Source organism: Talpa europaea, assembly GCF_964194135.1.
Source record: "Talpa europaea genome assembly, chromosome: X".
Lineage (NCBI taxonomy): Eukaryota > Metazoa > Chordata > Mammalia > Eulipotyphla > Talpidae > Talpa > Talpa europaea.
The window spans coordinates 22413395-22430147 of NC_140081.1; the positions used below are offsets into that span (position 1 = coordinate 22413395).

General features: G+C 36.0%; 1 protein-coding gene across 1 annotated transcript in view; it reads left to right on the forward strand.

Moving 5' to 3' along the window:
- CFAP47 (cilia and flagella associated protein 47) overlaps window positions 1-16753 on the forward strand; it is a gene marked incomplete at both ends in the record, with an annotated part of 326556 nt that overhangs the window by 281358 nt on the left and 28445 nt on the right. Inside the window, 3 exons of the mRNA XM_084258887.1 lie at window positions 12895-13054; window positions 14462-14556; window positions 16144-16296. Coding sequence (XP_084115013.1) covers window positions 12895-13054; window positions 14462-14556; window positions 16144-16296 — 408 coding nt within the window. The remainder of the gene's footprint in view (window positions 1-12894; window positions 13055-14461; window positions 14557-16143; window positions 16297-16753) is intronic.

Sequence of the window (16753 nt, forward strand, 5' to 3'; positions counted from 1 at the left end):
TTATTTTTATTTTTATACAAGAACTGGGGTACAGGCCAGATGTGCAGGAGGATGAGAGGATTCACCAGAGACAGAGCAGGGAGCAGAACAGGCAGATGGACTGAAAGCCCTGCTGAGGGGAGCAGCGGGTGAGACAGGAGAGGTCTGCCGCAACATGTGGGATTCTCGCTGCCCTGCCGGGATCGAACCCACATTGCAGAGGCTGCGGACAGCTTCACAGTGCTGCGCTCAACCGCCTGCGCCACCAGGGAGGCCCCCCCTCCTGCTGTAATTTTGTTGTTTGAAGGCTTAGTTGACCTTCAAATGGGAGATTATCCAGGTGGATCTAATCTAGTCACAAATGCAAAGAATTTTCTCCTCAGATGACAGTGAGCAATAAAAAGGGGACCTTGAACTTGTAAAAGCTTGGTACTTAATTTTTCATGTTCCAATTTCTGGAACCTATCAATATTGTATGACAAGGACTTTGCAGCTGTAATTAAATTAAGGCTCTTGAGATGGAGAGATTATGCTGGATTACCCAGGTGTGCCCTAATTTCAGTTACATGTTGTGGCAGAGGGAGTTCAATGACAGACACACAGACCACAAGATCATGTGATTGTGATACATTGGAGCGATGGAACCAGAAAATGACAGCAGCCATGGAGAACAACGAGAGACAAGGAAAACCATCTCCTTTAAAGCTTCCAGAATGATGGTGGCCCTGTTAACACCTTGATTTCATCCCTAGGATGCTGATCTGAGACTTCTCGCCTCCAGAACAATTGGATAATGAATTTTGATTGTCATAGGCAATCCGATTTGTGATAAATTTTTATAGCATCCACAGAAAAGTAATACATTGAGCTATTCATGATAGCACCTAACATTTCTTCCCACTTTCTCAGTTATTTCCATAGTGTGTTCTATAAACTTCAACAGAGGGAATTCGAGTCAGATCATTTGTCCGCTCTACCTATGGTGAAGCTTCCCTGAAATCAGAAAAATTCTCATGACTACTTTGAAATACACTGTTATTATTAGTGACAGTGACATTAAGTAACCTAGTTTATATACCTTGATTATCATGTTTTAATGTTTGGCAACATTTCCTCCCACCCAAAAAGAAAGTATGGGCCTAAGAGAATCACAATATATACAAGTGGAGAGAAGATCTATCTTGGATAGATAAAGATTGAAATAGAAAACAACAATTTATATTTGACAAAATATTTTTAAATGCTTCTATTTATTGGACCTCTAGTTTTACCAAGATAGCATATCCCATTCCTTTCAGGTTCTTTACCTCTTGTTAAAACATCCTAGACATAACAAACAAACAAGCATGGGAAAATGGGAAGAAGAAAGTGAACAGCTCAGAGACCTTATAACTTGAGGGATAATACAGTAGTAAGTTTAGATTTTCTTACAGCTTCTCATCTTTGACAGGGTTCTTCAGAAGCCTCTGTCCCAGAACTGCCAACAGGCAAAGCCAGAAAGCTACATGATGAGTCTGTATCTCTTAGCTGAATGATCTGGAAAAGGGTGGCCTAAATATAGAAAACCTTTTTTGGCAGTACTCAGTCTGTGTTGGTGTTGGAGCCAAGCAGCAAACTACTCTGCTGTTTCCCCAGATGAACTAGGAAGTGATCCCCTTCTGCCAACATAGTGTTGGTGGGGTGGAGAAGGAAATTTATCTTGTCTCTCTGTGCTGGTAGAAGGAGGCAGAGCTCCACATTCCTCAACAGTGTGGTGTCAACAGGGTAGTCATAGCTAAGAGGCCATCCCTACTTGGCAGTGATGAGATTTACAGAGTTGGTGCTTTCAGGGCCTAAACACTTCTAATGGCATCATTGTCAATGAGTCTGAGCAAATTGGTGTGAGCTGGGTGAGTAAGTCGGCTACTTTTCTTCCCACTCTTAGTGTCAGTAAGACCCAGTAAGATGTAATGCAGTCATTTGGCAGTCCTATTTCATCCCAATCCCTGGAGTCAGGGCAGTCTACAAGGTAGAGCCAATTGATGTGAGGCAAGGTCATCGGCATTCTGCTTGCCTTCTCTCTACATGTAAGAACTAGTGGAACAGAACCTCCAGTCCCAACTGATATCAATGAAGAAGATTGAAGTGGTGAGAGGTGAGACTAACTCACTCTGCTTCCTCCCATCTCTACTCTCCGTGTCTTTGGGACACCCCTCTTTGGGAACAGAACTTCTATCAAGCTCATATGCAATGAAGCAGTTTGAATCAGTGCCCCACATTCTGCTCCAATAAATGATTTTGAATTCCCATAAAACAAATGAACTAATAGAGAATCTGCAAAAATGTGTAAGATTAAGAATGAAATGGAAACTATAGAACTAATAAAATTACAATAGGTTAGATATCTTATGGATGGGATCAGAAATAGAATGGCAATGATGGAGAATAGAATCAGTGAATATGAGGACAGATCAATGGAGTTTACATAATCTGAACAAGAGAGAGATCATACACTGAAAAAAAAAAATGAACAGAGTTCCAGGGACCTGTAGGAAGATAATAAAAGAGGTAATATTCATCTCATCAGAGTCCCAAAAGGAGCATGTGGGACAGGAACATTATTCAAAGATACAAAGTCTGAAAGCTTGCCAAATTTGATGAAATACATATCCCTGGAGATTCAAGAGGCTGAGTAACTCCAGATAGGTTAAAGCAAAAGAAATGCATGACAAGACATATCATCATTAAATTTCCGAAACATAAACACAAACAAACCTTGAAAGCAGCCAGAGAAAAGCATTGCATTACTTACAAGGAAACAGCAATTCAAATGACAGGAGATTTTTCATCTGAAACCATGGATGCCCGAAGAAAGTGGTACACATTTTTCAAGTAGTGAAAAGAAGCTATCATAAACTGCAAATTCTATATCCAGAAAATGTATCCTTCATAACTAAATGGAAAATGTAGACCTTCTCAGAGGAAGGAGAAGAAAAAATTATATAAGCAAACCAACCCTTAAAGAGTAGCTAAAGGATATTTTCCAAGAAAATGATCACATAAAAAGGCTTAGAACTTCAGAAATCAAGTAGTTCTGTGACTTCACCAATAGCATATTCCACTAGAGGAAAAATTAATACATTGAACATCATCAACCTAAAATACTCTGTTAGGGAACAGTGGTATGGTGAAGGACAGAATTGAACTTTTTCCAGTCAACTTAATGTAGTATAGGCACATGTTGATTGTTAATAATGTATACCTGAAACATAATGTTATCCAAAGTTACTTCAATTAAAAAAGAATAAAAAATAATTCATAAGAGGATGATGCAATGGAAAGCTATAACTGCGAGAAAATATTTGTAAGCCACACTGTAGCAAAGGGTTAGTGTCTAGAATATATAAAAATGATAGTGAAAACTCATTAATGAAAATACAGTTAATTTCAAAAATAGGTAAATGACATGAACAGTTTTACCCTCAAAAAGAACATACTGATGCTAATGAGCACATGAGAAGGTGTTCAGTACCAGTAATATTTAGGGAAATGAGGGCCTCCCTGGTGGCGCAAGGGGTTAAGCTCCACACTATGAAGTAATTCACAGCCTCTGCAGTCTGAGTTTGATCCCCGGCCGGCTAGGGAACAACCCAGATGGCTCAGCAGACCTCTCCTGTCTCGCCCGCTGCTCCCCTCAGCAGTGTGCTTCGGTCGATCTGCCTGTTCTGTTCCCCACTCTGTCACTGGTGAATCCTCTTACCCCCTGTATCTCAGGCCTGTACCCCAGCTCTTGTATGCAAAAAAATATTTAGGGAAATGAAAATACAATGAAGTTTCACTACCAATCCCTTAGAATGGTAAATAAAAAATAGTAACATCATGTGTTGACAAAGATGGAGAGAAACTATCACTCATACATTGCTGGTGGGAATGTAAAGGGTATAGCCATTTGGAAAACTGGTTGTATTTATAAAAGTAAATGTAACTTCCCTACCTCCTAATAGTGGAATCCATTGGAATTTATCCCACAAAATGAAAATTTATGGCTACACAAAAACCTGAACACAAATGTCTATAGGAGAGTTATTTATAATAAATCCAAATCTAAAACCAGCCTAGATGACTGTCAGTGCATGGTACAACCATAACATAGAGTACTACTCAGCAAAATAGAAGTGAAGCGTCATAAGCACAACTTGATTGCATATCCAGGGAATTATGCTGAGTTAAGTCAACTGCAGAAGTTTATATATTGTATAACTCCATTTCTACAACATTCTTGATGTTACAAAATTATAGAAATGGAGACCTTATTAGTGGTTATAATGATTCAGGATTGGGATGGGGGAGAAAGAGGAAGGTCTATTAAGGATCAACCACAGGGATCCTTGGGGTGATGAAACGTTTCTCTATTTTGACTATATCAATATAAATATATTGGGTTTTATATTGTTTTACAGTTTTTAATTTATTTTTATTTATTTGTACATACAGGAACTGGGGAGCAGGCCAGAGGGCCAGGGGGTAAGAGAATTCATGAGAGACAGGGTAGAACAGGCAGATGGAGTGAAATACACTGCTGAGGGGAGCAGCGGGGGAGACAGGAGAGGTCTGCTGTGCCATGTGGATCAGCTCCCTGGCCGGGGATCAAACTCGGGCTGCAGCGGTAATAGTGCTGAGTCTTAACCCCTACCCCTAACAGTTTTGTAAGATGTTACCATTGGAGATAACAGGGTAAAGGGAACATGGAATCTCTCATTTCTTACAACTGCATGTTTATGTTTGTCTCAAATACTTTGTATTGGATAAGGATTATATCATATGAGATAACAGAAGATTAAAGATATCAGTATGTTTGATATATGTAATATATATATTTTAAAGATTTATTTATTTATGCATACAAGAGCTGGGATACAGGCCAGAGGTGTGGGGGGGTGAGAGGGTTCACCAGAGACAGAGTGGGGAACAGAACAGGCAGATCAACTGAAATACACTGCTGAGGGGAGCAGCAGGCGAGTCAGGAGAGGTATTTCTCACCATGTGGGTATCTCCCTGACCAGGGATCGAACTCTTGCTGCAGAGGCTGCGGACAGCTTCATAGGTTGCGTCTTAACCCCTTGCGCCACCAGGGAGGCCCTTATGTAATACATTTTTAAAAGACATGCAATATGCAACATTTATATGATTGCTAGTAATTAGAGCTAAATAAGCATAATCCTAGCAATAGCATTTATTTAGAAAAGAAACATTCTTATGAGACAATTGCTGTCTCCTGTTGATTTTAATTACCATATTTCATGTAGCTTTACAATCAATAATAAAATTTTTACTTGCAATAATAATGTTTTGTAATTTAATGTTGCTATTTATGAATTGGAAAATGTCTGAGAACTCAGTGTTTAGTGACAGCTACTCATGTGTGCTGCCGTCTGACATAAAGCATGCCTAGGTCTCAAATAATTGTCATGAATGTTTATTAAATTATGCAAGCAGTGAGGCATGAGTTCACATTCTTGACAACCTTTTCCTTCCTTTTATCTCACATGGCCAATTTTCCACAAAAATGACCTCAGGCTCCAATCACATAGATTTTTAATTACAATTTATAGCATAGAGCAGGTAGATTTCCTAGCTAGTCAGTGAAGCTCATTTTACTGTAAAACACAAAGTTCCAGCTCTTGGTTTTCAAAGATGTCTGGGTGCCTGCCCTTCTCAATAACCTCTATAATTTGAAATTTAGACCTGCTTATACGAATAGAATATTTCTATGAAGAGAACAGAAATTGAACTTAACAAAATAATTCATAAGGCCTGGATTTGTAAAATGGAACCCAAGTCACAGTGCCACTTGTCTATCATATTATCCGATGTTCTTTCCTTCAGCAAAACAGGTAAATAGTCTGTCAGAGGACTACTATCTGCTTAGGAGTTATAAACTGTCAGACCTTACAACAGTTAGGTTGGTTGATGGATATCCAAATGGGTTGAGACAAAGGGAAATAGAGAAGTAAGTGAATTGTAAGTGATGAACTTTTCATAGTGCATGGTTTTCCTTTAGTAAAATTTGCTGGAGTGTATGAAAACTGATGTGTACTCCTGACATCCAGCAATTTCTCCCCTTCTCCCATCTGATTTTCTTCCTTCATATTTCATTCAGAATTTAAAGTCAATTCACCATATAATTGTCTGTTTCTCCCCTTACATTGACCAGCCTAATTTTATTTTTTATTCATGTTCTTTACCTTCCCTCCCATCACATCAGAAAAACTCTCTGGCCTCTTATGACCAGTACTCTACTTGTTTACTGAATGCCACCACTACTCAACTTCATGGAGCTCTCCAAGAGCTCACCTCTCTTCTACTCTGTGATGATTCTTACTGAATTATTCCTATCAACATACACACGCAGGACTAGCCCTTGATGTTAAAAAATGCTTGCCTCGGGCCTTCCTGGTGGTGCAAGTGGTTAAGACACACCTATGAAGCTATTGGCAGCCACTGCAGCACAAGGTCTATTCCCAGGTGGCCAGGGAGCAACCCACATGGTGCAGCAGACCTCTCCTGACTTGCCCGCTGCTCCCCTCAGCAGTGTATTTCAGTAGATCTGCCTGTTCTGCTCCCCACTCTGTCTCTGGTGAATCCTCTCACCCCCCGCATCTCTAGCCTGTACCCCAGCTCTTGTATGCATAAATAAGTCTTTAAAAAAAAAGACTTGCCTCTCTTTACCCTTTATCCCTGACAGCTACCATCCTATTTCTCTGATCCCTCTTTATAGCTAAAATCTTGAAAGGTTTTCTATACTTACTGTCTTTGCTACTTGCACCGTTATCTTTTGAACCCAAGTTATCCAACTCCCACCCCCCATAATTCTACTAATGTGGCTTTTTAAAAGTTCAGTAAAATAGCATTCCCAGATCTGATCTTTTCATGCAGTCCTGATCTTGCTTACCCCATGAACTCTCCTTGACATAGTTGGTCTCTCACTGTTTTGGAAACAGTTGGCGTTTAGGACTCAATTCTCTGTGATTCTTCTGTCTCTCTAAGAAGCCCTCCTCATTATTTACCTGTTACTGTCCTCCTGACTTCCTCAATGCCCAAGACTCTGTCTTCTCTCCTCTTCTCATTACTAGGAGATCATTCAATCTCACATGAGATTCCAAAAAATTCTAAATTGATGAGATCATTCAGTCTTTCGAGAGATTCCAACAACTTCTAAATTGATAGCCCTAACCTCGACCTCTCCTTGAATCCAGATTTGCAAATTCCCCTGCTATCTCAGTCCTCTTGCAGATGTTTGTTACTTCCTTTGGACTTTGATCAAATGACACCTTAATGGAAAGTTCATGCTGGACCATCCTAAAGTAATACCCATATCACTCTTTATTTTTTATTATTATTTTTTTAAAGATTTATTTATTTGTACAAGAACTGGGATACAGACCAGAGGCACAAGAGGGTGAGAGGATTCACCAGAGACAGAGCAGGGAGCAGAACAGGCAGATGGACCGAAGACACTGCTGAGGGGAGCAGCGGGCAAGACAGGAGAGGTCTGCCACGCCATGTGGGTTTCTCCATGGCCGGCTGGGAATTGAACCTGCGCTGCAGAGGCTGGAGGCAGCTTCACAGCGCTGTGCTCAACCTGCTGTGCCACCAGGGAGGCTCCCATATCACTCTTTAACCATTTATTGTTTTACCTAATAATGCCTTACAAATAATACATTTTATTAATTGTTTTACTTCTATCCTCAATCCCCACTGTGTTCTAGAGTAAATGACCTAGTAAAACAGGAGATTTCTTTTCTTCACTATTTTATCCCTAGTGCTCATTACAATGCATAGTACATAGTATTTTCTGAATAGGTCAAATAATAGTGTAGGATCAATAAAGACTGTATAAAATGGGAATATCTCGATAGAACTGGAATAGTGTATTTGCCACACCAAAGCCTTGGTGTGTATATGTGTATTACCTTCTCCACATAAGGAAAATTTCACTTAGAAGTTTAAATAACTTCCCCAGTTTACCAGAACTAGTGAATAACGGGACATGGATTAAAATTCTCGAGCCCATGTTTTATACTATATTGTAGAATATTCCTGCAGGGGATGTGAGATTTTACATATACACACACTTAGAGTACTTAGTAAAGTGCAGAGGCCAAGAAAGACATGGTAATTGATCCATACCATGTATTAATTGTAGTGATAGTATTAGTAAACAATATTTTATCCTAAAGTTCTCTGTGAGTAATTTTAATTAAAATTAGATAATTTTCAAGAAATTATTTAGTTCCCTGAGATTTTGTTACTAGTATTTTTTATTAATGGAACATTGGTTTATAACAATATAGAAGTTTCAGGTATACAGCATTATAATTCAGCCTCTGTATTCTCTGTATTGTGATCACCACCAAAAGTCTAGTTCCCATTCTTTAGCATACAGTTTATCCCCTATACCCCTTTCACCCACATTTCTGCCCCCTACCCCTCTAGTAACCTCCATTCTGCTCTCTGTACCTAAGAGTTTGTGTTTTATTTGTTCATTTATTTTATCTTCCACATATGAGGGAAATGATAACAGTATTTGGCCCTGACAGTTTTTTTTTAATCTTGGTTATATTTTCTGTTCATAAGGAAAATGTTACTATAGATTAATAAGGCTTGAAGGACCTTAAAGATATTTTATTCCAAGCTCTCATTTAAAGCTCAAAACCCTTATCTCACTGCAGTTAGTACCTATTCAGCATGTGCTTGGTTCTTCAGTGACAAAAACTCTCTCCACTGTGTCTCAGGTTAGGAGGCTCTGGAAGTGGCTCTGATAGTGAATTTTTCATTCATTTTGAGCCAGCAATGAAATGTTTACATTAAAATCAATATTTTCATTAATCTCCCAGGATGAAATACTTTTCTTGCTAAAATGAAGATTTATGCTTACTTTACTTACACTTGAGATTTTATTCTAGCAAGGCAGGAAACTCATAATCATTAAAGCATTATAAAATGTCTATATTTCATATAGAAGGTTAGTGCATAAGCATTTCCAACACCTTTAATCAAAAGATCAGTCTAAATAAAAGTTCTAAAGTACACTGAATAAAATTTGAATAAAATATCTGTCATAGCAGATATTAAAAGCAATACAGTAATGAAGTGAATGTCATTCTCTAGTATTTCTCAGATATTAGACATGAAATAATATCACCGTTCAAGAATTTTATAAATATATAGCTCACTCGTAAAATATATTAAGATATAAAACAAATTATGTAAAAGTAAATATGCATGTTTACTCCAGATACTTGTTAGGCTTTTGCATTTCAAGAATGATAGCTATTATAGAAAAAAAATAGAGATCTGTATTGTGTGTAGTTACTATAGGGATATGGAGTAAAACAAAGAGAAGTTCAAAGCAGAGATTGTTTTGAGTTTAGAATATGTTTCATTAGATTATTAAATTTTATGATTATGGTAACCATCACTCTAGCTAGATTTCCCAGTCAGAAGACAGAAATAACTGATAACAGTTTCTCCCAGTTTGCTACTATACACATATGAAGATACTGAAAATTGAGACTGGCTGAAAATTTACTTCAGGAACCTAGTATCACCCAATTGAATGCACAAAAAGGAAAAAAATAAAGGCCATATTCCTGCTCTTGGATAGGTCATGGACGGATATAAAAAAATTGCAAAATTAATGTTTATGTGTAAGGTAATCCTGTTAAAAGTACTGTTTTCCCCACTCCATTAATTTCCTAGAACTAACTGTTCATTCCAAATTGAGAAAAGTTCTTTTTAAAAACGAGATAGAAGAGGAGGCACTTAGTCCTACTAGAAAATAAAATGTCTGCAATTTAAAGTGTGATCTTTGCATATGAAGAAAAAGATCAAGGGAATCTAGAAAATCCAGGAAAATACCAAAATACATATCAAAATGCCATGGATAAAATTTCAGATGAGTGAACTTTTAAATAAATGGGTTATGGATAACTATTTCCATCTAGAAAATAAGATTGGACATATTTTATATGTATGGATAAATTACATGTATGAAATAAATATAAAAATGAAAGCATATAAATATTAGAAGAAACCTTAGATTCTTTAGAAGACAGAAATATATGGACTGCTTTCCCATCTATTCACAATATTGCAAAGGACAAAGGCAGTAAATACCACAGGAAATAAAACCCATTTGTGAAACACAAAATGAAGCTGTTGAATTCTCAGAGTTCTTTTCATTGTTAAATTTCAGTGATTTCTTGGAATTTAATAGCATCATGGTGATTCTTACTATTCATGTATATAATAATAATTAAAGAAATGGTGCATTCAATAGGGAACTGCAGTTCTAAACATAGACTGGTAAAAAGTTTCAGCCACAAGCAGAATACTGGATTTTTAGATAAATGGCATTATCTTTCCATATTTTCAATTCCAACATTATAGTAAAGTATGGTGTAAGCAATAGATTATCACTTTGTATTTCAGTCCTGACTCCTCATGCCGTCCAAATGCATCTAGGTTTTCTTTTAGTCCTAATATAATTTATTTTTAGTGATAATATGATTTTATAAGAGTAAATGATCGTTTGTAAACTTTATTTCCTTGGGGATAATATGGTTTGACTCAGTTCGTGCTGAGTCTGTCATGTTTCAATTCTTTTTTTTTTATTATTTATTTTTTTGGAACAAGAGGAGTTCATTATGCTCTTATTCTTATTTTAAATATTTTTACATCTTTTTTTTTTATTTTTGCACAATGTATCCTATGCTATTTCAGCTCCTGCTTTTATTCGTTTGAAGATTCATTAAAAATACAGAGCTCAGGGGTCCTCCTTGGTGGCACAGGGGTTAAAGTCTCAGCACTGTTAATCTGTTGCCAGCCACTAAGGCATGACTTCGATCTCCAGCCAGTGAGCTAACCAATATGGCACAGCAGACCTCTCTTGTCTTGCCTGCTGCTCCCATCAGCAGTGTATTTCAGTCAGTCTGCCTGTTCTACTCCCCGCTCTGTCTCTGGTGAATCCTCTTACCAGCTCACACACACACCTCTGGCCTACTCGCCAGGTCTTATATGCATAAATAAATAAAAAAAATCTTTAAAAAATACAGAGCTCACAAAGACAAAGTTGAGAATAGCAGTTGTTGTTTGGATATCTTAATAAACAGCACAATCTCTCACTGGGACTTTGTGCAAGTTATTTAGCTAAGTTGTTTCAATTTCTCCATCTAAAATAAGAAACATAGTAATAATTTATGGTTATTTTCTGAAAATAAAATGAGCTAAGAATTAAAAAAAATCTTAGCACACTGTGACATCAGTAAATATTAGTTCATAGTGATAATTAATTATTTTTAGCTATGGTATTTGACCTTACAACATTTTCATTTTCTGAAGAAATAGCATTTAAAACTTGAAAATATGTAAGAATTTTGGCTTGGGATGTTTTGCAGAGGGGTCATTTGTATTTCCTTTCTTGATAGTCTTAATAATTTAGTCCAGTTTTATCATGTAACAAAGAATTTTTTTAAAACAATGTTAATAATCCCTTATTTTCTTAGTAAAAATTGTACTAAACCCTTCAAGATAAAGGAAGACACCCATCACTTAGAAACCCTTACTGTTGCAAATGACATGATGCTCACCAGGCTTTCACCCTCTCCACACTTGTCCCAAAGGAGTTTTTACTTTTTTTTTTCCCCGGAAAACTTGGTCTCACGGCCATCTGTTTCTGGATCCCATACATGAAATGTTATTTAAACATGCAACATTTGGGCACCAGCCCAGAAATAGTAAATCTGAATCTCTAAAGTTGGGCATCAGCACACGCAATTTGGTGCTTCTGCAAAGTGAAGGTTGAAAAATTTGAATTCATTAGAACACACGAAAATACTGTCCATTTTTCTGCCTACCGGGTTTTACAACCTGGAGCAGATGCCCCTTTCTATTACAAATAAGCCTCAGCTTCCCTCATGGATCAGTTAACTAAATGAACAGTTTGCTGCAAGCAATTTGGGGGCTCCAAGCAGAAGTATGGACCTGTTATGGTCTAGGAAAAAACTATACTAGAAATTAATATCAAAAATTGCTATACTTTTTTTTTGGCAAAATGTTATAAGACTTGGAAAGATTCATAGGTTTTTTGTTGTTCCTTTATCACTTTGGGATACACAAGCCATCACTTTGAACATTATCTCAGCCTTTCCAGCCTGTTTAGAACCTTCTTTTCTCAAAATAAAATGATTTTTAATAGGAATGATGACATTTGAGGAAAATTAGTGAAGTGTACTTATAATTTAACAAAATGTGTTTTTTGTTCAGAAGTGATTTTGAAAAGTTGATTATTAGTAAAGGAATTAGAAGGTTACTTTCTGCTGTTAAAAATAGATTCTGGGGCCTCCGCGGTGGCGCAGCGGTTGAGCGCTGGGTTGTGAAGCTGCCCGCAGCCTCTAAAGCGCCGGTTCAATCCCCAGCTGCTCCCTGGCCACAGGAGGAGGGTCCCACATGGCGTGCAGACCTCTCCTGCCACCCGCTGCTCCCCTCAGCAGTGTACTTCGGTCCTTCTGCCGGCTCTGCTCCCCGCTCTGTCTCTGGTGAATTCTCTCACCCTCCCGCCCTTCTGACTGTACGCAGTGCATGTATAAATAAATAAAATAAATAAATAAAAATAAATCTTTAAAAAAATTAGATTCTGAATGGTGGTTTCCAGAGCGGTGAGGGTGGGAGAAAACAATAAAGACCTCAGTTGGATGGTGGTGATGGTAACTAGACCATTGGTGGTGGGTGTGGTGGTCTATGTAGATACACTTGTCAAGGTGTGAAGCTGCACCCTAAAATTTATGGTGTTATAAACCAGTGTTGCCTCAATTTAAAAAGTTATATTCTGAAAATATTTACCACATTAAGCATTATTTGTGTGTTTTTTTACAGGACTCTTATTGCCTCCTAAGGGGAATGTAGATATCCCCGTGTTATTTGTCCCCCACATTATGAAATTACACAAAACAATAGTTATTGTTGAAATGGTGAGGGCAAATGGAAGAGACTGGCCTATTGATAATTTTGATGAGTTGAGCTCCCAGATGAAAAGGTAACATTAAAAAAGGATAATGAAAGAAAATGATTTCATTTTGACTGGCTCTGATGGGATTAGTTCCTTTTATATGTTATGCAATGTAAAATTCATGATTTCATATTCTCGAAAGTGTTGTAACTTACATGTTCAAAACAGGAAATATATATTTGTTGTATGATTACAGTATATGTCACTGCTATGTGGAGTTGGAGTGATGAGCAAATTAATCTAGAATACCATATCAATATATCAGAGTCAGAGACCTGCAAAGGGACTCCTTTTGGACTGGGAAAACAGAAACTATTAAGACTCTAAATAATCTATATCTAGAGAACAACCTGGATCAGCTTGTCTGGGCAAAATATAGAAGGCAAATTTGGCACTCACCAAGTGATAGTGCTGTGCCCAATGAATATGGCTTCTTGATAAAACACACCTTTCACTATGGAATAATGTGCCATTGATAGAATACAGCTTCCTTATACCCCTCTTTCCTTTGCTGACATTTAATCAAACTCCAATCATCATGCAAAATTTAAATGTGTTCTCTGCTTTTATCATTTAATTAAATAAGTTGGTCTAGAAATCATAATTAAAAAGAAATTCTTGCCCCACAAGTACCAATTTCTTTGCCACATTTAAAACATTCTTTTAGGGGCCCCATTATTGTCCACTGGGTCATGCTTTTCATCACTCCTGTAGTCAAGACTGCCTGCATGATCTGTGGGCATCAATATAAAATGAAAATAAGAGGGTCCTTGTTCAAAAATTAAGAATGCCAAGATAGTTACAGTAGTATATTAAACAAGCAAGGACACTGAGTGCGGGTTTTTGTGCTATGGCATAGGTCACATGACCTTGAAGCTGGTCTGTCTGCTGTGCACCTGTTTTGTTTTAACAAGTAAAGCCCATTTTCAACAATGACTGAATCATTTTCTAGTATTGCTGTCTTCCTGATGGCATATGACGGTTTTCTGAAAAATGCTCTTTCTTCGAACTGATATCCCCTGAAAGTAAATCCCCCCATTCTGAAGTTCTGTCCTTAATGGCATTTTTCAGTGTTTTGTGCTTCATATATTTACTTGAGTTGTGACCCATGGGAAAGGTATTACCTCTGATTAATCATTGTTTAGTCACATCAATAAATACCAAACCAAGTGTTAAAAGAAGGGGGTGGAAGTTCTTCATTTTTAGCTTATATCTCATGATAGTGTTATTACATACTCTTTGTGATAATATTTATAAACATTACAGCATTTGCAGAAAATGTTTTTTATGCCATGCTTACTTCCACTTTGCCATCGTCTAAATTTGCAAACTTTCCTAAAATTACACTAGATTAGTGAAGAACATATTATTTTGTACTTATTTTGATAGTATTTATGTCTTTTGTTCATGCTTAATAATTTGATTTCTAATTAGAATAATGGGAGTGAACAGCGCAGAAATTCGAGCAATATACTGGATGTTTCCCGTTCTTGGACTTCCACAGGCACCGCATGCTAAAACTCCACAACGTAGGTCCATTGCGAGTCTAAAACCTGTTCTAGTAATTGTTTTTATGTACAAATGTCTTGCGAAAAACATGGATATGATTTTATAAACATACACTGTTTATTTGCCCTAAGTCCATTCTTCACTTGTAAGAACACTTTAGAGGTAATATTGTTTTCCTGGCTTAACTTTATCACCATTGATGTTTTAGTATTTCTTTTTTATGGAATGTGTCTCAAACCCAGGGTACTTCTCTTGTTCTGTGAGCCACCATTTCACTTTGTGCACTTTTATATTCTATTGTCCATTGGGGCAGGTAATTGAAAAAGGATCTCACTCCTTGTCTCAGTGTAAAAATAATAGAATGTGAATTCATGGTGATTTATTTGCCAGGGCACTCACTCATTTCCTAAGGACTAACAGGACAACACCAGTGACATGATGCTAATTGTAACTTTGATCACACACTTATTTCCAATTTAATGCTTTAAGAGTAAAGCTAATTATAGCCAGAAAAGCTATATGTTTTCCTTAGCCATTTCAACCCTCATAATTTGCATCATACCTTTGTACCCTTATTGTACATTTTGTATATGATTCTAAGTCCAAAATGTTTAATATTAACCTGTAAATTTTAGAATTAAGAATAAATTTATTTGAAATATTTTATACTCTAAATGTGGTATACATTGTGAAAACAGTTAAATTTGTGGACATTATCCAATTTCGCCACTTAGATTTATATATATCATTATTGATACCACAAAAACATAGTATACTTTTTTAATGTCATGACTCCCTTTTTATCCCGGGTTTTTTATTTATGTCCTATGTACATATAAATTATACTCTATTTTAGAGAAATAATATTTATATAAACACTATACATGGACTTATAAATTTATAGAGGTAATGCTAAAGCAATGCATCAATACTCTTGTCTATAATTAATAGTTATATATAGCAACAACATTTTGTCTTTTACAATATCACTGACAACTTCTCTTGCAATAGGATATAAGGAAATATTAGAATTGAATATATATATGAATTCATAAATGAAAATAAAGTATTTCACTTAAAATTTAAATGTGAATCATAAGATGTAAATGAATGATATAATAGGAAATATTTTAAATGTAGTTACAAAAATAAATGTTGTAAAACTTATTTTTTTAATAATTGAAGATGCTTTATTGTATTATCATAAAAATAGTTTGGTATTTACCACAATGAACATACAGATAGCTGAAAAAAATTCACATGTTCACAACCACCACTTGATTTATTGATATAACTAAGGTTAGTTTCTGAGTTAAATTTCTACATCCTAAAATGATCTTCTATAATCTAATATATATCTTGTACATTTATCTCTTTATTTTATTTTTGTATATTAGTTAATATTCATATTTGCTTCCAAAATGTCTTTATAGATGTTGCATGAGTGTCTTTGTATGTGTGTATGTGTGTGTGCCCTAATGCCATATTCAATGACAAGTCAAAGTATGCCAAAGGGACTTTTATTTTTCATGATATCATTCATTACCTTATATCTCAAGAATAGCATATAATCCAATCATCAAATTAAAAATATTTCTGTCCTGCAGATACCATAACATGTCAAGCCAAGAAGCGAATAGAAGAGGAAGTGCAAGTCACACTAACTGGTGATTTTTGGGGAGACTGTCCTATATTCAATCCGTCAGATTTTATAGTGCTTCCAAAAAGAAATTCAAATGATCATTATGAAGATCTTATTGGTAAGCGAACTACAATCATAGACATTAAAATATGATCGTAAATAAAAATGCAGATTCCTTAAATTACAGGATGTTGATTGCTCAGTTACATGAAAATCCATGGCCATTTATTTTTTATTTACAGTATGTCATCAAAGTAATACTCAATGAATATTATGTTTGTTCTCTTTACATAGTAACTTCCAGAATGTCAATTATTATGATGATTAAGAAATTTATAAAAATAGATAATTATTTTGTCAATGGTGAGAAGAAAAAAACTATTAACTATAATTTCCACTTTCCTTTTACTTTAGTATCTTCATATACACTCTCTGATTTAAGGAATATCATTGAAGCCATGTCTTGCAACTTTCAATTTAGAATAAAATATTTTAAAAATTGAATAAAATATGTCTTATTTAAAGAATCAAAAATGACATGAATTAGATCTAAAGCCCAATTTTTATATAAAAAG